At 41.3% G+C, this 25,651-nt stretch overlaps 2 protein-coding genes across 2 annotated transcripts in view; both read left to right on the top strand.

Annotated features, from left to right (window-relative positions):
* Positions 1–25,651, top strand: part of PI4K2A (phosphatidylinositol 4-kinase type 2 alpha) — a 30,000-nt gene that overhangs the window by 2,058 nt on the left and 2,291 nt on the right. Inside the window, exons 2-8 of the mRNA XM_032882948.1 lie at positions 7,434–7,634; positions 12,638–12,769; positions 13,127–13,280; positions 19,690–19,751; positions 21,209–21,308; positions 22,011–22,144; positions 22,651–22,710. Coding sequence (XP_032738839.1) covers positions 7,434–7,634; positions 12,638–12,769; positions 13,127–13,280; positions 19,690–19,751; positions 21,209–21,308; positions 22,011–22,144; positions 22,651–22,710 — 843 coding nt within the window. The remainder of the gene's footprint in view (positions 1–7,433; positions 7,635–12,637; positions 12,770–13,126; positions 13,281–19,689; positions 19,752–21,208; positions 21,309–22,010; positions 22,145–22,650; positions 22,711–25,651) is intronic.
* On the top strand, positions 1,993–3,325 carry LOC116882505 (heterogeneous nuclear ribonucleoprotein A3-like). Its single transcript, XM_032882982.1, has one exon. It carries the CDS (start codon positions 2,026–2,028, stop codon positions 2,932–2,934), a length of 909 nt encoding a protein of 302 aa, XP_032738873.1. The 5' UTR covers positions 1,993–2,025; the 3' UTR covers positions 2,935–3,325.

Raw genomic sequence — 25,651 nt, 5'->3', positions numbered from 1 at the left:
ACCATTACTTCTAGAAGAAAAGGAGAGTGGGTATCCTGAGGCCTAAATGTTAGCAATATACTTTTGTTTTTTATGTAAGTGTTTTTTATTTTTTATTTTATTTTCCTTTTTTTTTTTATCTTGTTGGCTGATGTAAGAAGGAGCTAATTATCTTTAATAGGTATAGGAACAGGAGGAAGGTTTTTATTTTTCTTTCATGACACTATTACAGCTTTGTTGGAAGTGTGTCAGGTCAGCTGAGAAGTGATCTGGTGCTCTGGCAGGTGGGAATAATAAGATCTGTCACTTCTACCTGGCAGGTAAAGCACTAACACCTCTGTGCATAGGCTACAGAGAATGACAGATTATGGGTATGTTTCTTGGTGATTTGTAGGACCCCAGGGTCTAAAATTTCCTGGCCACTGCCCTTTCTTAGAGAGGAAGTCAAAACACATATGCCCTGACAAAACTTACTGATATAACCATCTTGCTCACATTGAAGAAAATGTGGTTCAGAGCAGAGGACCACTTCCTAAATGCTGTGGTGAGTTTCAATGAACCACAGACCCCCTGTGGTTGGTCGTGTCATCTTTGGCCCTGCTCCAAATGTGTTTGTTTATTTTATTTAATAAATGCATAGATAGCACTTACTATATGCTATGTAATGTTTTAAGTGCTTTACGAATAATAATTCACTTAGCACTTAGAGCAATACCCTTGGAGGTAGGTACTGTTATTATCCCCACAGATGATGACAATAATGATGACATCAGGGCACACAGTGTAACTAATATGCTTAGGGTCTTAACAGCTAGTAAGTGGGAGGCAGGATTTAGACCTAGGCCAACTGGCTCCAGAATTCATGCTCCTAAGCACGATGCAGTGCTGCCTTAAAGTTAGTGATCTGAATTTTTACTTCCTCTTTTCATCTCCCATATTGGTTAAGATTATATTTGGCTACTTGGCAGAAAATTTAAAATAATAATGACTCGAATAAAGGTACATTTAACTCTCATAGATGAACTCTCTAGGCTGCCTAGGGCTGGCATGACAATATGAACAGTCCCTTCCATCCAGCTGATGAGCCATCCCTAGCATGTGGGTTCCACTTCATGATCCAAGATAACTGCTCAGACTGCAGACATCTTGTCTGTTTTTCAGCCCGTTGGATGAAGGAAAAGAGAGGAAGAGTATGCCCTCTTCCTTGAAGATATTTCCTAGAAGTCTCACCAGACTGTTTTTATATTCTGTTGTCCAGAATTTAACGGCAGTAGTGGTTGGGAACTGTAGTCTTTATTTTGCCTCACTAAAAATGCGGAGTCCCACGTCCAAGGAAGAAGAGGGAACAGAGATTGGGGGAACCAGCAGATTCTACCAGAGCGGCTTTTGGAGCTAAAGAGGATGGAAGGTTCTTGAAGATAATAGCCCTGATTTCATTTTCCAATTTAGGATGGTTTCTCCCTCAGGGCAAGCAAGTGGGGACCTAGAGACAAGTAAGATGGAAAATGCTAGATCAAAAGGCATGATAGAGAGTGCTCATATCACCCTCCTCACTTGCATTCTTGTGCTTCCTGGTCTTGTGCTCAATCACCTGTGAAAATATTTTTTGAGCATTTTCTATTTTGTGACGCTAGTAATACTATATGTTCATATTGCCAAGAATCATAGAATAGCATGTGATTCATTAATTGGTTAAGAAGATTAAATGCGATATCACACATGAAAGCCCCTTGGCATAGTTCCTGGTGCTTAGCAGGAGCTCAGAGTGTTTTGGTTTTTGTTAGGTTAATACCCACTGACCTCTGGATTAGGCTTTCTTGGATACATGGCACTGAATAAAGCAAAAGTAGTATAATTTCTATACGATGATTTTATGAACGCTGAGAATAGTAATTTAATAGATAATGCTAATTGGTATCTGCTTCATAATTTTACAGATACTGCTTATATGCTTTAGGAACTAGGACTTTTATCAGTAATTTGCAGTCTTTTAAAAATACTTATCCAGATTGAACTCGAGTTGGAAGAGGCGAGTCCGGTCTCAAAATGGAGGGCCATGATCCAAAGGAACCAGAGCAGTTGAGAAAACTGTTTATTGGTGGTTTGAGCTTTGAAACTACAGATGATAGTTTAAAAGAACATTTTGAAAAATGGGGTACACTTACAGACTGTGTGGTGATAAGAGACCCCCAAACAAAACGTTCCAGGGGTTTTGGTTTTGTGACTTACTCTTGTGTTGAAGAGGTGGATGCAGCAATGTGTGCCCGACCACACAAGGTTGATGGGTGTGTAGTGGAACCAAAGAGAGCTGTTTCTAGAGAGGATTCTGTAAAGCCTGGTGCCCATCTAACAGTGAAGAAAATTTTTGTTGGTGGTATTAAAGAAGATACAGAAGAGTATAATTTGAGAGACTACTTTGAAAAGTATGGCAAGATTGAAACCATAGAAGTTATGGAAGACAGGCAGAGTGGAAAAAAGAGAGGATTTGCTTTTGTAACTTTTGATGATCATGATACAGTTGATAAAATTGTTGTTCAGAAATACCACACTATTAATGGGCATAATTGTGAAGTGAAAAAGGCCCTTTCTAAACAAGAAATGCAGTCTGCTGGATCACAAAGAGGTCGTGGAGGTGGATCTGGCAACTTCATGGGTCGTGGAGGTAACTTTGGCCGTGGTGGAAACTTTGGTGGAAGAGGAGGCTATGGTGGTGGTGGTGGTGGCAGCAGAGGTAGTTACGGAGGAGGTGATGGTGGATATAATGGATTTGGAGGTGATGGTAACTATGGTGGTGGTGGGAACTATAATGATTTTGGAAATTATAGTGGACAACAGCAATCAAATTATGAACCCATGAAGGGGGGCAGTTTTGGTGGAAGAAGCTCGGGCAGTCCCTATGGTGGTGGTTATGGCTCTGGTGGTGGAAGTGGTGGATATGGTAGCAGAAGGTTCTAAAAAATTTTCAGAAGAAAAGGGCTACAGTTCTTAGCAGGAGAGAGAGCGAGGATTTGTCAGGAAAGCTGCAGGTTACTTTGAGACAGTCATCCCAAATGCATTAGAGGAACTGTAAAAATCTGCCACAGAAGGAATGATGATCCATAGTCAGAAAAGTTACTGCAGCTTAAACAGGAAACCCTTCTTGTTCAGGACTGTCATAGCCACAGTTTGCAAAAAGTGCAGCTATTGATTAATGCAATGTAGTGTCAATTAGATGTACATTCCTGAGGTCTTTTATCTGTTGTAGCTTTGTCTTTTTCTTTTTCTTTTCATTACATCAGGTATATTGCCCTGTAAATTGTGGTAGTGGTACCAGGAATAAAAAATTAAGGAATTTTTAACTTTTCAATATTTGTGTAGTTCAGTTTTTCTATATTTTAGTACAGAAACTTTAACAAAATGCAGTTTTGAAGGTGTTTCCTTGTGAGTTAACAAGTAAAGAAGATCATTGTTAATTACTATTTTGTATGAATTTTGCTAAAGTTAACTGTAAAGAAACACCTGCTGACTTGCAGTTTAAGGGGAATCTATTCTCCGCATTTCCAAACCATGAAATGAATGGGCTCTGACATGTGGAGAGAATAGATAATTTGTATGTTTGCAATGTGTGTTTTAGATAAATAGAATTGGGTATTTAAATTAGCATACTTGTGAATTTAATAGCATTAAGATTTACCTTCAAATGAAAAAAATCTCAATTCCTAAAAAAAAATAAAATAAAATAAAAATAAATAAAAATACTTATCCATCAAGAGCTTGTCATGAAAATTGTACAGGTTTTTTTTTTTTCACTTTTCAAATATAAAATTGTGTTAGTATGTAATACTGAGTGTACTTCTTTCAACTACCCTGTGTCCTCCAAAGAAATTCTGATGTCCTTACACATGGTTGAGAGCAACATTGATAGCCCAATAAAGAATAAAGATCGCAAAGAGAACAATTCTCTTAATTCTTATTAATTTATTTGAGAGAGAGAGAGTGAGAGAACGCGTGCAAGCACAGAGGGAAAGGGAAATGCATACTCCCCATGGAGCAGAGAGCCAGACTTGGGGCTCAATTACTGGGACCCTGAGATCACGACCTGAGCTGAAGGCAGATGCTTAACTGACTGAGTCAGCGAGGCACCCCAAGAATAACTTTTTTTTTTTTTTTACTAAATTGTTAAGAGGTAGTCAAGTTTGTATGTCATATTTAGATGTATTTCTCGAGGTTTTTAAACATCATTACCGCCTATTTTAGGGACCTGTCCTAGGCCACCAGTTGTTATGGGTGAGACAGGTTGGGTTATTGACAGTGGATAGGAAAATAAATACAGGCTAAATCTCTTGTGTTGCATTTTATTTGGATTCCATCTTCTTTCAGGGTCTGATATATTTGGAGTAACCCATCCCTCTCTTTTCTAAGAGTTAACATGTAAGTAAGGCTTCTTTGCCTAAATAGGAGTGCTGTTTCTATCCAACTGCTAATACAGAATATAGGAGTTCTCAGAGTGAGGCCGAAGGACCTGTAGGAATCCTTTTAGGGGTGCACAAAGTTATTTTTCTTACTGTTTTAAGACTGCCTGCCATTTTCATTCTCACTTCCTTATGAGTGTGTAGTAGGGATTTCCAGAGGCTACTTGTTATGTAATATTGAAACAGATTGAATATTAAGGAAGATGTGAAAATACAGTTGCCTTTTCATTAAAAATTGTTTTTGAAAAAGGTTATTTTTCTTTTTTTTAATAAATTTTTTATTTTTTTTATAAACATATAATGTATTATTAGCCCCAGGGATACAGGTCTGTGAATCGCCAGGTTTACACACTTCACAGCACTCACCATAGCACATACCCTCCCGGAAAATGGTTATTTTTCATAAAAACATAACATCTGTATTAACATACATTAGGTTTATTTTTATTAAGTGAATTAACAGTCTTAACATTTTAGTTTTAATTTGTAATAAGCAGATGTAGGTTTTACCCACATAAACAAAAGTTTTGTAGATCTTTAATAATTTAGAGTTTAAAGGAATCTTCAGACGAAAATGTTAGAGAATCATCAGCTTCACGTTTACCAAATTAAAAAGATAAAACTTATATTAGAAGTTATTCCTGGGTATTTCCCTATACAATATGAGTGATGTGCTTGAACTATCTTAAATTTTAGCCTTGCATAATGCCCTCCTCCTTGGAGCTGCTAGATAGAGAAACCCTTTGTCTTTCCTGTCCCAGAATTTGGTTGTGGGTTCTGACCCCTGCCAGTGAGTAAGTGGCCTCTTGATTCCTGTGCAGTTCTCTTTGGATCCCCAGCTCCATTGCTGTGGCTGCTTAAGCTCCCTGTACCTCAGCCCCTTCATTAAAGAAGGGTTAGTCAGTGGGTGGTAAGGAAAGGTGTTCGAAAAACATCGGCATCAAACAGAAGCTTACTCCAAACTAAATGTAAGAAAGGAATTGAAAGTATAGCAAAGAAGAGAGAAGAGAGTGAGAAAAATCAGGCAGTAGACATTTTCTTTCTCAACCAAATAATGGTGGGGTGCCTTTCTGATTCGACTGGTTCTAGAATATTGTTAAGTATTCAGGAACACAGCTGAAAATGTGAAGTTCATATTAGCTTTGGAAATTAGGCCTGAGGCTGTGTCTTGTATCAGCTAGCAAACCTGCAGTGCTCACATACTGTCTTACACAAATGATGTACTGAGCACCTTAGCAGAACTGAATTGAACTGAAGGCCATGCTTAGTCCCAAAGGGCACTTGTCTCCCTTTCTGCCTAATATCTTTCTGTTCCTCCAGCCTTCTCACGCTACTGCCCCTCCATTTGTCCAGTCCAGACGTTATTATTTAATGAACCCTGTGTGATATTGAGGTAGTGATGATCACTAATGCTTTCACAGTCCTCAGGATGCTTTCTAATTCTCCTGTCAGAGGGAAATGGCGAAGTTTGAGAGGTGAGTCTGTAAATGAGGCTTTGGCTGTGATCTTGGCCTCCAGGTTCTGCTTTCTTTCATGGAGGTATTTAAGCCTTGGTCCTAGTGTCTTTCAGCCTCGATAATAGGGTTGTCTTGGTCTTCCTCCCGCTGGGAACCGGCCTGCCGAACTCCATGTTGTACCTCAGTTGAACTGACTCGAGTTGTGGCATGGGCCTCAAGCTGTCCATGGTTTTATTGTCTAGTTCTAGAGCATTATCATGGACTCATCGGTCATTCTCTGAGTGACAGGAACCCCTTGTTACTGCTGCTGTGTGGTTTGGAGCGCAGGGTTCCTGGGGCAGAGACAGAAAGATTGCTAACTTGGGTCTTTTGCTAGACATTTTGGATAAAAAGGTAATTCTGAAGACCTAGATTATGAATTTATGCACTTGACTTTTCCCAGTGAATCAGTAAGGTTGTTTGTGTTTAAAATAAATTGATTCCTTTGGAGGAAGGAGAGTTCTGTATTTTTCTTGTCCGCTCAGATTCTTGTAAGACTTCTTGAACTAGCCTCAAGAAGGACCAATTATTTTTGGAGACATGCATCTAGCCAGTTCCTAATATGAGCACATACTTAATGCAGGCACATGGGCGTATGTTTTCTGCTGTGACCTGCCTGTCAGGAAGTGACACCCACAGGAAAATGTCTTATGACCCAGACTAGCTTGAGTTGGCTGTGGAGTGAGAGGGAGTCATATGATACAAAGATGAATCACTTGGATAGCATATTTGCTTTTCTTCCTTTGAAAGTACCAGTTTGGGGACTAGAGGGAATGAGACAGATGTGAAATAACCATGGAGGGCTGCCTGGCCTGGGGAAGAAGATTCCAGAAGGGAGGCCCATTGTTTCAGGGTTGCAGCAGCATCCCGGGTTTCTAAGGACCTCTGAGGGTTAAGTTCTCACCCGCAAGAGAAGATGGGTTTTAGTCCTTGTGGCCTCTCATATCCTAATTTCTTGCCTATCAGAGTTACTTAAAAGAACCCGATTCTAATCAGGGGGCAGATTCTTTTTCCTGCTGTGAGTTTTCCCTTCCATTGCTTTCTTAGTTTGTCATTCCTAAACTTTTTATTTTAAGATTTTGTTAACACCTAGGGAGTGGGATAGTAAGGCTGATAGAGGAAATCAAGCACTGATGGAATTAACCTTATTCCATAATACCTTACTAATTTCCTTTCAGTTGATACTTTTTTGAGCCTTTACCTAATTGTTGCAGAACAAGTTTGTATGACTTCACCTTGGAAGTTGGGGTTTGATGGTGTTAAAATCTGTTTTACCATGTATACTAGGCGTGGCATCTTCTGTGACCACAGCCCTTTCTGGCAGTGGGACTGTTAGCTGCACACATGAGCCGTGTCTTCCCCTTACAAGCTGGGGAGAAGCCAGTGTCTGTCTTTAAGGATTGTCTTCCTATGCCTTCTCGTTTCTTTCTAGAATCCTTCTGACCTGGTCTGTGACCCACTTTAATTAATTTGCCTTTAACATCCTATTTTTCTTTTCTCTCTGTAGAAGATCATTGCTGTCTTCAAACCCAAGAATGAAGAGCCATATGGGCACCTTAATCCTAAGTGGACCAAATGGCTGCAGAAGCTATGCTGTCCCTGCTGCTTTGGCCGTGACTGCCTTGTCCTCAACCAGGGCTATCTCTCAGAGGCAGGGGCCAGTCTGGTGGACCAAAAACTGGAACTCAACATTGTACCCCGTACAAAGGTCAGTGACCTGTCTCCAGGGAGCCTTGGTCCCTATCCAGAGTTTTCCTGGGCATAAGTCCTGCTACATGTTAACCGAGCTATTAGGTCCAAGGAGGACTATATATGCCCTGAATCTAGGGCTCTCAGCCTTTTTGGAGGGAAGGTGGTAGGTTTAGGCTCATGATTTGATCATCTGATGGAAGCTATCCTGAGAAGGATACACGTAAAAGTTTTGCATACAATTTCAGGAAATTCACTGACCCTCTGGTGCACATTTATGTGTTTTCCAGGTCTTTTGGTCCCAGGTAAACTGCAAGCTGGTTAGAAATCTGGCTACTTTTGTAGCTCATTGTCTTAGATTTCCAAGCTATTCCTTGATTTAGATATGTTCTAAAATGGACTAACTGATGTTAGCTAGTCACTAAAGTCAAGTCTGGCAGGAAGGATTCTAGGGTGGGCTGAGGGTCAAAGTAAAGGTCTGGTTTGGACATGTACAGAGAACTGACCTGGAATTCTCATCTATCTTTATGCTATGGGAGACTGGTACTTACCTGAACATAACAAAATTGGGGTCCCAGATCCAGGTAAATCCACACTTAGAATGAATTTGCACACACCTTATATGTATGATAGACTTAGCTTAGGTTCCAATCCCTACCACCCCCCAGTATGCTGAAATAACAGAATTGATTGCGTACATTTTCAGGAAGTTTACTGATGCCAGGTGACGAGCCCCTGTACTACAGGGTGTCCGCGGAACTTTCCAAGGGTTGTGAGGGGAAGGAATGCCTGCTGGTCAGCATATGAACATTCAAGGACCCATCATCACCCATTTAGTATGTGTGGCTACCTGAGGATTAGTAACAACTTCAAGTGAAGCTCTATCTGCTGCCCTAAGGCTGCAGGGGCATCTTTGTAGCTATGGGCTTTAATCCTCTGAGAATTTGATGAAGGCTGGAGATCTCATTCCCAGAAAAAATTCATATATTTGCAATTGTTGTTTTGCATGTAATTTCATGGGGATGGTTCATGGACCGGTTGGAGTCCATTCCTTGGCCTTGTAGAGACCATGCCAATAGACTAAAGACCCCTGCTTGAGGTTTTCTTTGCAGGTTTAGATAGTAGACTCTGGCCAAAGAGATGGGTCAACAGACAGGAACTTCCCTTCAAACCTCTTTTTTCTGTTTTCCCAGGGTATTTTAGAAGAAACTGTGATTGTTTTGGTTGTTTAACTGTCTGCTCTTTTACTGCCAAACTCCAAACAATAAGCCAGCTGGTTTGTAAGTTCATAGAATTCAGGGACCATTTCTTGAAATTTCCTTTTATTCTCAGCACCTAGCAAAGTACTGTGGTTTTTTGTTTGTTTCTTTGTTTTGAGAGAAAGAGTATGCATGTGAGACGGAGGGTTGTGTGGGTTTGGGAAGCAGAGGAAGAGAGAGGATCTCAGGCAGGTTCCATGCTCAGTGCAATCCCACAATCCTGAGATCATGACTTGAGCCAAAATCAAGCGTCGAACACTAAACCGACTGAACCGCCCAGGCGCCCCAAGCAGAGTACTGTTTTTATAGTAACTATTCCGGAAGTGCCATCTGAATGACTGAGTGAATATCAAACCATGAGGGACAATCCTAGAGATCCTCCAACTCAAATCTATTGGGAGAGTGTTTGCTTATAGCTCCCACTGTCATCTGGCCTTATATAGCTCATTCTTCCTTTTATGCTTTTGTTCTGTCTGTATACAGAGTTAAATAGCACACTTGAATGTCTTGCATGATAATTAATGCTCCAAAGATCTCCTGCCTAACCTGAATTCCTCCTACTAGGCCCTTCCTAGACTCTAAACATTCTTTTAAATACTTGTGCTCATCGCTGTAATTGCCTTTCTTTACTAGGTAAGTAGCAGTCCGCACAGGGCCTTGTGCCTGTCCTGCCTGTGCTTCTGGAGTAGAGTGCCTAGGAACGAGGGCTGGAGTCCAAATTCTGGCTCTGCAACTCTTTATTGAGTGAACCTTGGCAAATCACTTAAGACAGCCTCACACGCTTTGCCTGCTCGGTTCCTCACTATAAAAATAGGGTTATAAATAGTTCCTACTTTATGAGGTGGCTATTAAGATTACACAGGATAATCCATGTAAAACACGTTGCCTGGTGCCTTTGCAAATTCTCCATATGTCTTAGCCTGTGGTACTTTTATGACCATTCTTATCATAACAGAATGTCACCTGCCAGGATCCTGTTCTTCCCCATCTCTGCTCTTCCTCTTTCCCTGTTAGAGAATCTTAATGTGGCTTGAGGATCTTTTGCATCAAAGCAACAACAAAATATTCATCTTCCATGAGACTGAGATGAGACAGAACCTTTCAAGTTTTAACCTATAGCTGCTGGAGAATAGTGAGAGGAAGTCTCTCCCCTCCCAACCTCCCCACCTTTGTGACAGGAGTCTGTCCAGCTGATGAGAGCAGCTATCACTGGGAACAGGGCTCATGTTATGATGGAGCTTCAAATAGTAAGGCTCCAGGTCTCACTCGATAGCTTGTTTCTGCTCTCTGTTCCTGTGAGGTTTCGGGGTATGTTAGTTTCATTAGTCATAGAGAAAAAAGCGGGTTGTTACAGAGAGTGATCGAAAATAAATCTGGGTCGGGGGGAATGGGTGGTTTATTGCTTGAGAGAGTGAGGGTTTTCACTATGGAAACTGGCAAGATATTCTTAGGAAAGCCTTTTTTCTCCTTAATTCCTGTGCGTGTGTTTCCTGGGCACAGAGTGCCAACCTACTATACCTAGCACATCCATTGTAGACACTTGCATTAACTTTGGATGGACAGATGAATGGAGAGGAGGGAGGGAATGATTCTGTCCCTCTTTCTGAGTCATAGGCACAATAATTAGTTATTTGTAATGAACTTTGCAAGGCTTAAAAAAGAATTTTCTTTCAAATCTGATTTTAGTTATTTATGTGCTGAGACTCACTTGTTGCTGTCTCTGAAAGAAGTTTGTAACTCATTCATGCATTCACTTAATAAATATTTAATGAGCATGTGCCAGGCACTATGTTAGATACTGAGGCTGGTAATATGCATAAAGTAAGATGTTCTCTTTTTCCCCAGATCTCTTTAGTCTTAAGAGAGAGGTTAGAGGGGTGCTTGGGTGGCTCAGTGGGTTAAAGCCTCTGCCTTCAGCTTGGGTTATGTTCCCAGGGTCCTGGGATCGAGCCCCGCATCAGGCTCTCTGCTCAGCGGGGAGCCTGCTTCCTTCCTCCTCTCTTTCTGCCTATTTGTGATCTCTATCTGTCAAATAAATAGATAAAATCTTAAAAAAAAAAAGAGAGAGAGAGAGGTTAGATGTACAAATGGATAATCACAAGACGGTGTGATAAGGGTGATAATGGATATATCTACGGATTACAGTGATATCACTACAATTTGACAATCAAGTGTAATAATTTTTTTTAAAAGATTTTATTTATTTGACAGAGAGAGACACAGCGCAAGAGAGAACACAAGCAGGGGGAGTGGGAGAGGGAGAAGCAGGCTTCCCTCCAAGCAGGGAGCCCAAACCGGGACTCGATCCCAGGACCCTGGGATCATGACCTGAGCTGAAGGCAGATGCTTAATGACTAAGCCACCCAAAAGCCATCTGCCTTTGGCTCAGGTCGTGATCCTGGGGTCCTGGGCAGGGAGCTGGGAGCCTGTTTCCACTTCTTCTGCTTCTCCCTCTGCCCCTCTAACCTGCTCATGCTCACTCTCTCTCTCAAAAAAATAAATCTTTTAAAAAAATGTTTTTTTGAGTAGGCAATGCATGCATCTGGTGTGGAGATCAGAAGGCACAATAAGGTAAACGGAGAAGAGCAATTCAGCCTCTCTCGCACCTCTGCCTTCCAGCCACTCCATTTCCTTTCTCAGAGGTAGCTTCCAGTACAAGTTTCTTGTGTAATATTCCAGATATAGTCTGCACAGATATTATATATATATGTAATCTATATGTATATTGCTATATACATATATAATCTATGCAGACAATATATATTATATATAATGTATACAATATATAATATATATATAATATATATAATATATATATTGCTATATACATATATAATCTATGCAGACAATATATATTTTATATATATAGCAATTCAGTATATATAGCATATTCAATAAATATATATATATATATAGCAATTCAGTAAAGATTAAAACCCATTTTAATGTTTATCTTTTAATGTTTAATGTTTATTTTTAAAATGTGAATAAATTGGGCCATCTGGGTGGCTTGGTCATTAAGTGTCTGTCTTTGGCTTGGGTCATGATCCCAGGGTCTTGCGATCAAGACCTGCATCAGGCTGCCTGATCAGCGGGAAGCCTGCTTCACCATCTTCCACTCCCCCTGCTTGTGTTCCTGCTCTCGTTGTCTCTCTCTCTCTGTCAAATAAATAAATATTTTAAAAAATGTGAACAAATTGCACATAGTGCAGAATTCAAAAGAAATAAAAGGGTATAGAGTACATTGCAATTTGTTTTTACCTGGAGAGAAAATAGGCATTGGGCCCTCTTCTCCCAACCTAGGAGATGGCTTTATTAGTCAGGGGAACTCATGCTAGCTGCTGTAACAACTCCTGAATCTCGGTGGTTTAATGGATTTTGCTCACATCCTAGATTCGTGCCAGTCAGGCAGCTCTCCCTGATCCCTTGTCATTCCCTCTATGTAGTGACAAGAAATGTAAGATCTTTCCATGATGTGGTTTTGCCATCTCAGAGCCCTTCATTTCCAGCTAAACAGACTGGGGAGTGTGAACTAAGGATAATGGGAGATTTTAGGGGCCAGCCCCGGAACTGATAGACATGCATCTCTTTGTCAACATTGCATTGGCCTGAACTATTCATATTAGGAAGGCCGAGGAGTGCATTCCTTATGCATCCACTGGAAGAGGAACAGTGTTGGTGAGTGTCCAGCTAGTCCGTGCGGTCGTGGTATGGTTCCTCATACTCAACTGTAACCTAGGTATCTGTTCTCTTTCCACTCTAGGTAGTGTACCTGGCCAGCGATACCTTCAACTATAGTGCCATTGACCGAGTGAAGTCCAGGGGCAAGCGGCTTGCACTAGAGAAAGTGCCAAAAGTCGGGCAGCGGTTCAATCGCATCGGACTGCCACCAAAGGTATACCAGCACCTGTGTGGCTTAGGCAAGGTGATGATGTGTGTGGTGTGACTACCCCAGTGGCGAAACAAGGCACCTAGAGACTTGCCTGTAGACATGAATATGTCTGAGGCTCCTGTCTCCCTCATTTCTGAGGGCCTAAGGTTTGGGGAATAATTCTCCAGAGAACAGAGCCCCTCACTTTCCCACTTTACTCCACCGGCCCATTTAGATGGGCTTCTTGAATCTGTATGGGGAATCCCATGACCTTTTTCTGATATAAACGCCACAGGGCATTATGGGCCACCACGGCTTACTCGTGGGCTCTCTGGACTTGAACAGTGGGGAGATACCTTTATTCCTCCTCTTCGGCTGCAGGTTGGTTCATTCCAGCTCTTTGTTGAAGGCTACAAAGATGCGGACTACTGGCTCCGGCGTTTCGAAGCAGAGCCCCTCCCGGAGAACACTAACCGGCAGCTGCTGCTGCAGTTCGAGCGGCTGGTGGTGCTGGACTATATCATCCGCAACACTGGTGAGCAGCTCTGGGCGGCCTGGGGCCCGTGCCGGACCACCGGGAGGTGCACGGAGGCCGGGGGCTTGCCGAGCTCCACACTGGAGTGCCTTCTCGGGACGAAGCTTTCCTGAGTCAGAAGGGCCTCGAAAATACTTTTCCAAGACAAGCTTTGTTCAGGCACATTGTTTGTGGTTACCAGAGGTGGTGAGTCCCGGAGCCAGCAGTTACTGATGTTTTATCTTAGCCTCTTTCCCCGTCTCAGACAGAAGACACATTGGCTCTCCCCAAGCGACATCAAGAGTACTTTTGTTCTTGATCCCTAGTCACTCATAGTAGCAAGACTATCCCAGGACAGTTTTATCTTTAAGTACCTCATATCCATGCACTCATTTGGTATTTGTCACTTTGTGACTGGCTTATTTTACTTAGCATATGACCCTAAGCTTCATTCATATTGCAGCATATATCAGAATTCTTTCCTTTTTAAGGCTGGATGTACATTGTATGTATATACTGTATTTTGCTTATCCATCCATCAGTGGACAGTTGGGTTGCTTCCATGTTTTAGCTTTTGTGACTAATGCTGCTTAACATGGGTGTACAAATATCTTTGAGACACTACTTTCATGTCTTTTATTCATGTCTTTTAAGTATATACCCAGAAGTGGAATTGCTGGAGAAAATGGTAGTTCTATTTAATTTTTTTAAAGTGAAATATGGTTGACCTATGTTTAATTTTTGGAGGAACTGCCATCCTGCTTTCCACAATGGCTGCACCGTTTTATATTCCCACCAGTGGCGCACAGGGGTTCCAGTTTCTCTACTTTTCATCACCACTTGTTGTTTTCTGGGTTTTGTTTTGTTTTTCATTCGTAGCCAACTTGATAGGTATACTGTGGTCTCTCATTGTAATTTTGCATTTCCCTAATGGCTAGTGATGTTGTGAATATCCCTTCATGTACTTTTTGGCCATTTGCATATCTTTGGAGAAATGTCTGTTCAACGTCTTTCCGATCTTTGAATCAGGTTGTTTTATTGTTGAGTTATAGGAGTTTTTTATATACTCTGGATATTAATTCCTTATCAAATATGTGATTTGTAAATATTTCCTCCCATATTGTTGGGTGCCTTTTTATTTTGTTTATAGTATCTTTTGATGCAATTTTAAATTTTCATGAAGTCCAGTTTGTCTATTTTTTTAATTTATCATCTGTGCCTTTGGTGTCATATGTAAGAAATTATTGCCAAATCTAATGCCATGAAGCTTTTGCCCTGTGTTTTTGTCCTAAGAGTTTTATAACTTTTAGTCTTAGAGTTAGGTCATGGATCCATTTTGAGTCAATTTTTGCATATGGTGTAAGGTAAGGGCCCAGCTTCATTTTCTATATGTGGATATTCAGTTTTCCCAGCACCATCTGTTGAAAAGACTATCTTTTCATCGTTGAAGGTTCTTTTCACCCTTGTTGAAAACCATTTGAATCATATATGTAAAGGTTTATGTCTGTATGGTATTTCATTTGTCTATGTCTGTCTTTATGCCAGTACCACACTATTTTGATTTCTATAGTTTTAAGTTTTATTTTAAGAGTTTAGTTTTGTTTGTTTGTTTTAAAGATTTTATTTATTTATTTGACAGAGAGAGATCACAAGTAGGCAGAGAGGCAGGAAGAGAGAGGAAGGGACGTAGGCTCCCCGCTGAAAGGAGAGCCCGATGTGAGGCTTCATCCCAGGACCCCGGGATCATGATCTGACCTTAAGGCAGAGGCTTTAACCCACTGAGCCACCCAGGCACCCCTTGTTTTTTTTGTTTTTTTTTTTTTAAGAGCAAGAGGGGGCATGCTCATGTGCACACAAGTTGGGGAGGAGGAGAAGAGGGAGAGAGAATCCTAAGCAGGCTCCGTGCCCAGCACAGAGCCCAACACAGGCTCCCTCTTATAACCCCAAAATTACAACCTGAGCTGAAACCAAGAGTTGGACATCCAGCAGACTGAGCCACCCAGGCGCCCCTGCATGGTGTAGTCTTTAGATTTTGTGTTTCTAGGAATTTGGCCATTTCGTCTAGGTTATCCAGTTTTTTGCCATAGAGTTGCCTATAGTACCTTCTTATAATCCTTTTTTTTTTTTTTTAAGATTTTATTTATTTATTTGACAGAGATCACAAGTAGGCAGAGAGGCAGGCAGAGAGAGAGGAAGGGAAGCAGGCTCCCTGCTGAGCAGAGAGCCCGATGCGGGGCTCGATCCCAGGACCCTGGGATCATGACCTGAGCCAAAGGCAGAGGCTTACCCCACTGAGCCACCCAGGCGCCCCGCTTATAATCCTTTTTTTAAAATTTTGATATAATTGGTATTAATGACCTACTTTCATTTCTGATTTTAGCAATTTCAGTCTTTTTTTTTTTTATTAAACTAAATAGCTAAATGGTTATCGGTTCTATTCATCCAGCAAGACAACTGTTGTAGTTTAGTTTTAGAGCATTTAGTTTATTTATCTATAATGTACATGCAGATATATTTGGATTTTCATCCACGATCTTATTATTTCCTTTCTATTTCTATTATTTCCTTTCTATTATTTCCTTTCTATTATTTCTTTCCATTTTGTGTTCTTGTCTTTTTTTCCCCCTCTCCTCCTTCCTATGATCTCTTTTCTTTCTTGTTTTCTTTTAAATTATTTTGTAATTAGGAGCATCTGGGTGACTCATCTGGTTAAGCATCTAGCTCTTGATTTCGTCTCAGGTCATGATCTCAAGGTCTTGAGAATGAGCCCCATGTCAGACTCCGTCCTCAGCACAGAATCTGCTTGAGATTCTTTCTTCCTCTCCCTTTGCCCCTCCCCCTGCTCACACATGCTCTCTAAATAAATAAATAAAAATTTTAAATTATTTTGCAAATATTTCATTTCTCCCCTTTTTTAGCTCAGGAGTTTAAATGCTTTGTCTTTTCTCTTGATGGTTAGTCTAAAGATTACCATGTGAATCTTTGATTTCCCAAAATCTAATTGGTAGAAACCCTTAGCTTCATCTCCAGGCTTTTGTACTATTAGCATCATACATTTTAATTATATATGCATGTATGTATGTATATGTGTCTGTATGTTTGTACATATGTTAAACCACTTTTTTGTAAAACCATAAGGTGATATTGTCATTATTATTACTGTTATTAATAATAATTAGGGAGACGTTTGAGCATATATGAAACCTGTAGGCACTGGTCATTCCAGCCATAACAACTATCAGTCCATGACTAATCCTATCCCATTCACATTTCTGTTTACTTATCTTATTATTATTATTTATCTTTTTAAATATTTTTATTTATTTGACAGAGAGACAGCAAGAGAGGGAACATAAGCAGGGGAATGAGAGAGGGAGAAACAGGCCTCCCCTGAGTAGGCAGCCTGAGGCGGGACTCGATCCCAGGATCCTGGGGTCATGACCTGAGCTGAAAGCAGAGGCTTAGCAACGTGTGCCACCCAGGCACCCTCTTCTTTCATTATTTTAAAGCAAATCACAGATCTAATTTTAAAGATTTTATTTATTTATTTGACAGAGATCACAAGCAGGCAGAGAAGCAGGCAGAGAGAGAGGAGGAAGCAGGCTCCCCACTGAGCAGAGAGCCCGATGTGGGGCTTGATCCCAGGACCCTGGGATCATGATCCAAGCCAAAGGCAGAGGCTTCAACCCACTGAGCCACCCAGGCGCCCCCAGATCTAATTTTATTCATAATTATTTCAGTGTGTGTCTCTACAAGATAACTTAAAAAAAACCCAAACTATCATACCACAACAAAGCTAATATTTATCTAGATTTACTAATATATTTACCCATTTTACTGCTCTTTAAATTTTTATGTCCAAGCTTCTGTTGGGGATAATTTTCCTTTGACTTAGAGAACATATATACATATTTTATTAAGATTTTATTTACTTACTTGAGAGAGAGAAAGAGAGCACAAGCAGGGGAAGAGGCAGAGGGAGAGGGAAAAGCAGACTTCCTACTGAGTGGGGAGCCTGAGGCAGGGCCAGATCCAAGGATCCTGGGATCATGACTTGAGTCAAAGTCAGGTATTTAATTAACTGAGCCACCCAAGTGCCCTGACTTAAAGTTGTTTTTTTTTTCTAAGATTTTATTTACTTACTTGACAGAGAGCACAAGTAGGCAGAGAGGCAGGCAGAGAGAGGGGGAAGCAGGCTCCCCACTGAGCAGAAAGCCTGATGCGGGGCTCGATCCCAGGACCCTGGGACCATGACCTGAGCCAAAGGCAGACGCTTAACCCACTGAGCCACCCAGGCGCCCCAACCCTGACTTAAAGTTTAATACTAGTCTGCTGATGATGAATTTTAGTTTTGTTTGTCTGAAAATGTCTTTATTTCACCTTCATTTTTGAAGGCTATGTATGCTGGGTGTAGAATTTGGAACTGGAAGTTTAGTTAAATAAATCCATTCAGTTGTCTTCTTGTTCCCATGATTTCTGTGAAGTCAGTTGTTCCTGTATTATTGTGGTTTCTTTTAAGGTAATCTCTTTTTCTCCAGCTCCTTTGAGATTTTCCCTGTAGTTGATTTTCAGAATTTTTACTGCAATATGCTTGGTGTAGTTTGCTTTGTATTTATCCTGTTAGGGATTCACAATTTCCCTTGAATCAGTAGTTCCATACCCTTTGTCACTTTTGGAAGATTCTCAGCTATTCTCTCTTTTATTTATTTATTTATTTTTAAGTTTAAAAACACTTAACATGCACTTCTATACCCAGCATGGGGCTCGAGCTCGTGACCCCAAGATCAAGAGTCGCCTGCCCTTCTGACTGAGCCAGCCAGGCGCCCCTGTTCGCTCTTTAAATGATTACTTCTGCCTATATTTTTCTCCATTCTCAGAAGAGAATCCAGTCACATGTTGTTAGAAACACTTTTTTTCCTGGGTGCTTTGTTCTGCTCTTTTTTTGTGACCTTTCAGATTATTACTTCTGTCTTTGGCAAAATCTACTGTTAAGCTCATCTGTCAGATTTCTCAACTTGGTAACTAAATTTTTCAGTTGTTGAATTTCTGTTTGATTCTTTTTTATGGATTCTTGTTTTCTGCTACTATTCTTTTTTTTTTTTTTTTTTTTTTTAATTTATTTGACAGACAGACATCACAAGTAGGCAGAGGCGGGCAGAGGGGGAGGGCGAGGCAGGCTCCCTACGGAGCAGAGAGCCCACTGCAGGGCCCGATCCCAGGACCCCGAGACCATGACCCGAGCCGAAGGCAGAGGCCCAACCCACTGAGCCACCCAGGTGCCCTCTGCTACTATTCTTAATCTTGCTTTTTATCTTCTTAAACATATCAAGGATTTTATCTTGAATATTTTAGAGTCTAGATCTTCATTGTTTGGAATCCCTGTAGGTTTTTTTTTCTTTTTTTTAAGATTCTATTTATTTATTTGACAGATAGAGATCACAAGTAGGCAGAGAGGCAGGCAGAGAGAGAGGAGGAAGCAGGCTCCCCGCTGAGCAGAGAGCCTGATGTGGGGCTCGATCCCAGGATCCTGGGATCATGACCTGAGCCGAAGGCAGAGGCTTTAACCCACTGAGCCACCAGGCGCCCCTCCTTGTAGGTTTTTAAAAATTTTCTGTCTTGTTATTTTTAGTCGTGTCACTATAACTCTTTATATACCTGGTTATTTTTGATTGTCAAATGTTATATATCAAAAATGGTAGAATTATTTGGAAGCCTAGGATGCTGATATAAGTCCTGTGTAGAAGTTGTTTGCATGTGGCAAGCAGCTAGGGGGTACCAGCAATCCAGAGTCACTTTAATTCCAGGTATTGAAGGGAAACTCTGCTTAGTTCCAAGGTGTAGTGGGTCAGGTTTCAACCCAAAGCATGGGTTATTTACCATAGTCTCCTCCCCTTGTCAGTCACTGAACTAGGATTTTGTCTTCCCAGCTCCCAAGGCTGTTAGAACACTGCTGCACCTCTCATCCTCTTTATCAGCAGGTGCTCTAGGAGAAAAGAAGCCACAAATAATGGACTTCTGTCTGAATTGCCTTTCTCTCCCAGGTCTCAACACTTTAACTCTTAATGGTCTTGTTAAAGTCTCCAATACCTTCAAGAGATTTAAAAATATTTTAGGGCACCTGGGTGGCTCAGTCGTTAAGCTGCCTTTGGCTCAGGTCATGATCCCAGGGTCCTGGGATCTGAGCCCCACATTGGGCTCCCTGTTCGGCAGGAAGCCTGCTTCTCCCTCTTCCACTCCCTCTGCTTGTGTTCCTTCTCTTACTGTGTCTCTCTCTGTCAAATAAATAAGTAAAATCTTTAAAAAGAACTTTATCAGTTTTTTATAGTTTTCTCAGTAGAGTGATTGGACCAAGTGCCAAAAATATGTAGTCCATCATGACTGAACTTGAAAGTCACCCCACTTGTTTCTAACTTCATGTTTCTGTTCACAGATCGAGGCAATGACAACTGGCTGATTAAATATGACTGTCCAATGGATAGTTCTAGCTCTCGGGTAAGAGGTTGAGCTATGGTAGTGTGTATGCATAGTACAGAAACACATAACAATCAGAGATTAAGTCACATAGATTCAGAAGAATCAAGATAGCACATGCATTTAAAATTGATGGGTTAATATTTGATAGAGTTTTCCCTCCATCTGTTTTTTAAGTGGCATCTTATTGAATGATGTTCATATATACAGAATGAAGAAGGGTTCAGATATGTTTGGAACATGTTACATATGCCTTTATTGGAGATTCACATTGCATAGGAGCATAGTAATGGCCTGAGAAGTAGTCCATTAAATTTATCTATTTAATTTTGTTTGGCCAGTAATTTCTAAACTTTTTTAGAATACTTTTCTCATAATAGACAATTCCGTAGAACATCAGTTTAGAAAAAGCTGCTTCCTGCAACTTTCCTTACTTTCTCATTGCTTTCATCCTCTACCATGCTTTTCTATTCCTGCTCAGTCTGCACATTTTAAAGAATTAGTAGGAACGCTACCTAGAATAAGAGAGTAAGGTTGACTTTTATTCCTTATAATAAGTGTTTTTTTGTCCAGCTTTATTTAAATAGAATTGACATATAACATTGTGCAGATTTAAGATGTGCAACGTGGTGATTTAATGCATGTATATTTTGCAAAATGTTTACCACAGTAGGTTGGTTAACACATTCTCATAGTGTTTTTACTTCCTTCTCTAATAGTGGTTCTCATATTTGGGACATCAGAATCACCTGAAGAGTTGACTAAAAATAATACAAACTCTTTGGGCCTTTCCCAAAGGTCTTGGGTAAAACTCAGGATTCCATTCTTTTAATAAGATATCCTAGGGGACTCTGATGCAGGTATCCTCAACCCACATATCCTGTTTCTGTGATGGCACTTGTGAACCTGAAGTGGGGAGCCAAACAGTCACGAGAGTGTCTGATGGGCTCTCATAGGTATATTGCCCTACTCTGCAATCAGCCTTGTCCTTTTCCCTTTATCACTGAAATGGCAAGAGACTCTTGTGTAAGAGCGGCCAGCTGTTATCTTCCATGGTTCTGTTGTGTCATAGGAAAATGTGGTCACCAGTGAAGTAGCATCTGGTCAAGGTCTACACAAAAGGACCTTGGCTGGCTAATAATTTGCTTTTTCCTTTTTCTTTTCATAATCTCAGGACTCACTTCCTTTCACTAGGAGGAAAGGCCCAGAGTTATCTTTGTTAGTGTCAGTTTCCTTCTTACCAAGGGCTGTGGCAGGTCCTGGGGAAATGCACCTTTCCTAAGATAAGGGACTCTGAGACCCTTGAATAGGCCAAATCAGAGGTGCCATAAATGTCCTAAGACTAGGAACTGTGGAAACTAGTCAGAGGTTGACCAAGGATTGGTGCCTATGGGGGTTGAGGTAGGGTGCTCTGCTACTACTATAAAGGGCTTGAGGTAGGTGGGACCCTAAGTATTTGGTCTTTCCTTGCTCTTTAGGACACAGACTGGGTGGTGGTGAAGGAGCCTGTTATCAAGGTGGCTGCCATAGACAATGGGCTGGCTTTCCCCCTGAAGCATCCTGATTCCTGGAGGGCATGTAAGTCTAAGACCACTGTGGTCTGGCTCTTTTCCTGCTCAGTCTTAGTTTCTCATCTATGCAGTGAAGATAATAATACTTCTATGACAGAATTGTTTTAAGAATTGATGGAATAATGCAGCTCATGCATTTAGCACAGTAGTTGACATATGGCAAGTACTGCAAAATACAAAGTATTGTCATTTTTACCTTACATTATTCCTATTAAAAGCGCATAGCTGAGTTTTCTCATCTGTGTTTTTGTTTTTCTCGTACTTTCTGAGGACTTATCTTATTTATCCCATTTGTGTTTCTAAATATAAGCTATTGTCAGTGTTCTGTCTTCCTTGTTGACATCATGGAAGTCAGCCCCTGTACTGTTAATAACGGAGAAACTCTTGGAAAGAGAGAGAGATACAAGTAGGAAGTCATTAGACCCTTTGCAGTACAGTCTGTCTTCTCAGAAGGAACATCTGAATGTCTTCAGTGGCAAGTCACTGGAAGGTCACGTAATGTCTGAGAAAGAGCACCACCTCTGGGATTCTGCGGTCCTGGCCTTGAATCTTAATTCCTCTACTTACTCTATAGCCTTTAGGATTTACATCCCTTGTAATTTTCTTTCCTGTTGTATATCATGTGAGAGGGGCATTCTGCCTTCTGCAGTGCTCTGATAGGTGGAGGACATAGATGGGCAGCTTTGCTTTGTGCTTTTCCTTTTTTCAGATCCCTTTTACTGGGCCTGGTTGCCCCAGGCAAAAGTCCCATTCTCTCAGGAGATCAAAGATCTGATTCTTCCAAAGATATCGGACCCTAACTTCGTCAAGGACTTGGAGGAGGACCTGTATGAACTCTTCAAGGTTAGCCCTGGGAGCCTCAACCTTAAAACTATATGGAAGAAGGAATTTCTAATGGCTTTTCTAATGGCTCCTGATACAAGCCAAGAGAGAATGGCTAACACTCCTCTGACCTGTGGTAGCCAATGAAGAGCAAGCAAGATTCCTGCATGTGGACAGCAAGACCTGGTTTGGGGCAGTTTGGTAAAAAAAAAAAATTTGACAGCTGTGGTGAATCACCGTGGGTTTATCCTGCGTGTCATGGGCTGCACAGTGCCTGCAGAGTTCTCCTTGGCAAATGGAACACTAGAGCCTGGAGTTCTGTAGAGTCAGATAATAATGAGACTCAGGACAAGATATTTACTTGTTCTCTTTTCCCATCTGTGAAACAGAGTTCTTGGGGTGGTAGTTAATTTCACTAAGCCTCATAAGCTCCATGTAAGTTTTCTTTATTAGAAAGTTTCTGTTTAGGGGAAGAAAATGGGTTCTTCTGAGGGATTCATGCAGGCTCTATCTCTGCCCTTTTGCAGAAAGATCCTGGTTTCGACAGGGGCCAGTTCCATAAGCAGATTGCTGTCATGCGGGGACAGGTAAGCCTGGGACTTCTCCTGTTGTTATCCCTGGGATCTCTCTGGGAGAGTCATGTGCTCATGTTGAGTAAATGTGTAAAGCTTGTGTTTTACACGCTTGGAGTCTATGCCTTACTTACTTATGACTCTGTTGTAGCATGTGGGAGAGGAAAGGGAGCTCTTGCAAATCTCCCACCTTTTCCATGGTATCCAGTGCTTGGTGAGGCACTATGTGCTCAGCTCTGTGCCAGTTGCTAGGTGGTTCATTGGTAAATTTACCCAGTGGCCCCTGTCCTCAAGTTGCTCAAGGCAGGCCATATGCCTTGGTGGTTAAGAGCTAGCCTCTGGAGTCAGACTTGTTCACTACTTACAAGCTCTGTGTCCTTGGGCAAGAACCTCTGCTGCCTTGTTTTTAAAATGTGACAATAATAACACCTTGCAGAGTTGGGCAGTGGATTACATAAGATAATGCATATCAAGTGTTTAGTAAAGATAATTACCTAGCACATGGTTAGTACTCATATATTGGCTGTGGTTATAATTTTTGTTATCATGGTTACAAGTCATATTATTTCTTTTTTTGGAGATTTTATTTATTTGACAGAGAGAGACACAGCAAGAGAGGGAACATAAGCAGGGGTAGTGGGACAGGGAGAAGCCAGCTTCCCACCGAACAGGGAGCCTGTTGCAGGGCTCAGTCCCAGGACCCTGGGATCATGATCTGAGCTGAAGGCAGATGCTTAATGACTGAGCCACCCAGGCACCCCTACAAGTCATATTATTTCTTCTCTCTCCACTTCACCTTCAAAGAGAGCTAAGGAAACTCCTAGGGCACTGTTGATCTTCCAAAATATAGTAAAGACTATGCCTGAAAAATTGTTTTAAAACTCACAGGGCACTGACATTCTTATCACTTTAAAGAGATCTGGGATGGCCTAGTGGTTAAGGGAAACGCACTGATATTGGTGCCTGTGTTTGGATTCTGCTTCTGTCATTTATTGGCTGTGAGGTCTTGGAGAAGTTGCTTAATCTCTCCTTCCTTTAACTTCTCCATTTGTGACCTAGGGTTAATAATAGCACCTACATCATAGGGTTATTATGAAATAAATGATTTGGAGTAGTGCGTGATGAATTGAAGTTCCCAATGTGCATTAGCTGTTTTATGATTTGGTGTATAGAAAAAGCAGCTTTCACCTCCTTAAAGGATAGGAAGGTCTTTCTAGTTGTAATTAGGCATTTACCTCTTCCTGCCGTTTTGGTAAAGGGTTCTGGTGAGAACAACTCTTGGGCTTACTGAGTCCGTGTTTCCTTGGAAATGGGACGTACAAAGGTTTTAAGAGCTGCGATTGTTACGGTTGACTGCATACCAGTAACGTGGCCTTCCTACATTTCTCAAGTCATGTAAGGGCCCAGTTAAGCTGGCAGGATTTTTGGAAACCTTAAAAACCACATGATGTACTCTGATATTGTGGAACTCAGCATAAAGGAATGCACTTCTTCTCAAGTTTATGCAGGCTGTGCCTCTGTCCCTGTTGTGCTATCTTCCCTAATCCCTTTCCATCTTACTCCCTTGTCGAAACCATAGCACCCCTCCTCTCTTATATCCAGTTAAGGATGTTATCTAGAGTGGCAAAAGGGGGGTGGGAGAGTGTAATTTTATCTTTCTCTCCACTTTATGCCCTTAATGTCCTTTGAGGGCCTTTTGGTCTCTTAACCTAGAGTGCCTACCTCTGAAACACCGGAAGCTTCATGAGCATCCAGCTCCTTTTTAGCTTACCAGTCACATGCCGAGGCAGAACAAGCCTTTGCCTTCCAGACGCCTGACCTGCCACAGGGAAAGGAGGTCACAACCCTTTACCTACCCGAGCCTAACCACGGAATGCCTGCATGAGGGCCCTGAGCCAGAGGGGAAGAGTCCAAACTCCCAGAGAGACGGAGTTGGGTGACAGAAGTTGTTACTCACTGTAAAGATGTCACACCAGGTGTTAGAAAGAGTGCCAAGTCTGAGGTAAAGCCTCTTTAAATGGCATATTCGAAGACGATGTTTATCCTTTAGCATTATATGCCTGCTATCAATCTTTCGTCAGCTTTTTAATTTGAAAGATTTCAAAGCTTCAGTAAAGTGTAGACTCTTTCCCTGGATTCACCAGTTGTTACACTTAGTCAACCACGCTTGCTTTACCTCTGTATCTGTTTGCTTGTTTATCTGCTGATTATCTATCAGAATAATATCCATCTCTATATATCCCTGTAATTTCTCTCTTTAATATACCTGTGTAACTTGTCTCCTCCTAGGTAGATTGATATATATAAATATATATATATATATATATATATATATATATGTATTTTTTTTAAGATTTTATTTATTTTATTTGACAGACACAGATCAGAAGTAGGCAGAGGCAGGCAGAGAGAGAGGAAGGGAAGCAGGCTCCCTGCTGAGCAGAGCGCCCCATGCGGGGCTCGATCCTAGGACCCTGGGATCACGTCCTGAGCTGAAGGCAGAGGCTTTAACCCACTGAGCCACCCAGGCGCCCCTGATCGATATATTTTTTTGGCCAAATCTTTAGAAAGTAAGTTGTAGATAATTTGACATTTTACCTCTGCTGCTTGAGCATGCATGAGAGGCAGCTTGTAACCCAAAGAACAAAAGGAAGCACAGGAAGAACCAGCCAGGACAGGTTTAACATCCTCTTAAGTTGGGTAGTCTCCTGCACAGTTCACTCCAATTCAATTTGAACCTCCTTTTCATTCTCTACCCTGAGTTTTGTGTTCAAGGCTTTTGAAGCAGTGGAGGATTCTAATAGATACCAAAACAATTAAGTAAAAAAATAATTACTGGTAGGTTCCACTTCAGACCTCCCCCTTCTGTTTCAGGTGTATCCCTGCCTCTTTATGGGCAGCATTTGCAGACCAAGGATATTTGTGGCTTGAGGGCTGTGTGTCTGTGTGATTTGGG

The sequence above is a fragment of the Lontra canadensis genome, unplaced genomic scaffold, assembly GCF_010015895.1.
Source record: "Lontra canadensis isolate GAN:19392208 unplaced genomic scaffold, GSC_riverotter_1.0 scaffold3, whole genome shotgun sequence".
Taxonomy (NCBI): Eukaryota; Metazoa; Chordata; class Mammalia; order Carnivora; family Mustelidae; genus Lontra; species Lontra canadensis.
Note: the sequence above shows the minus strand (reverse complement) of the source record. Positions and strands in the feature narration are given on the sequence as shown.

Excerpts from the sequence above, each read along its gene's own strand:
- LOC116882505 (XM_032882982.1), top strand. The coding sequence starts at position 2,026 with ATGGAGGGCCATGATCCAAAGGAACCAGAGCAGTTGAGAAAACTGTTT.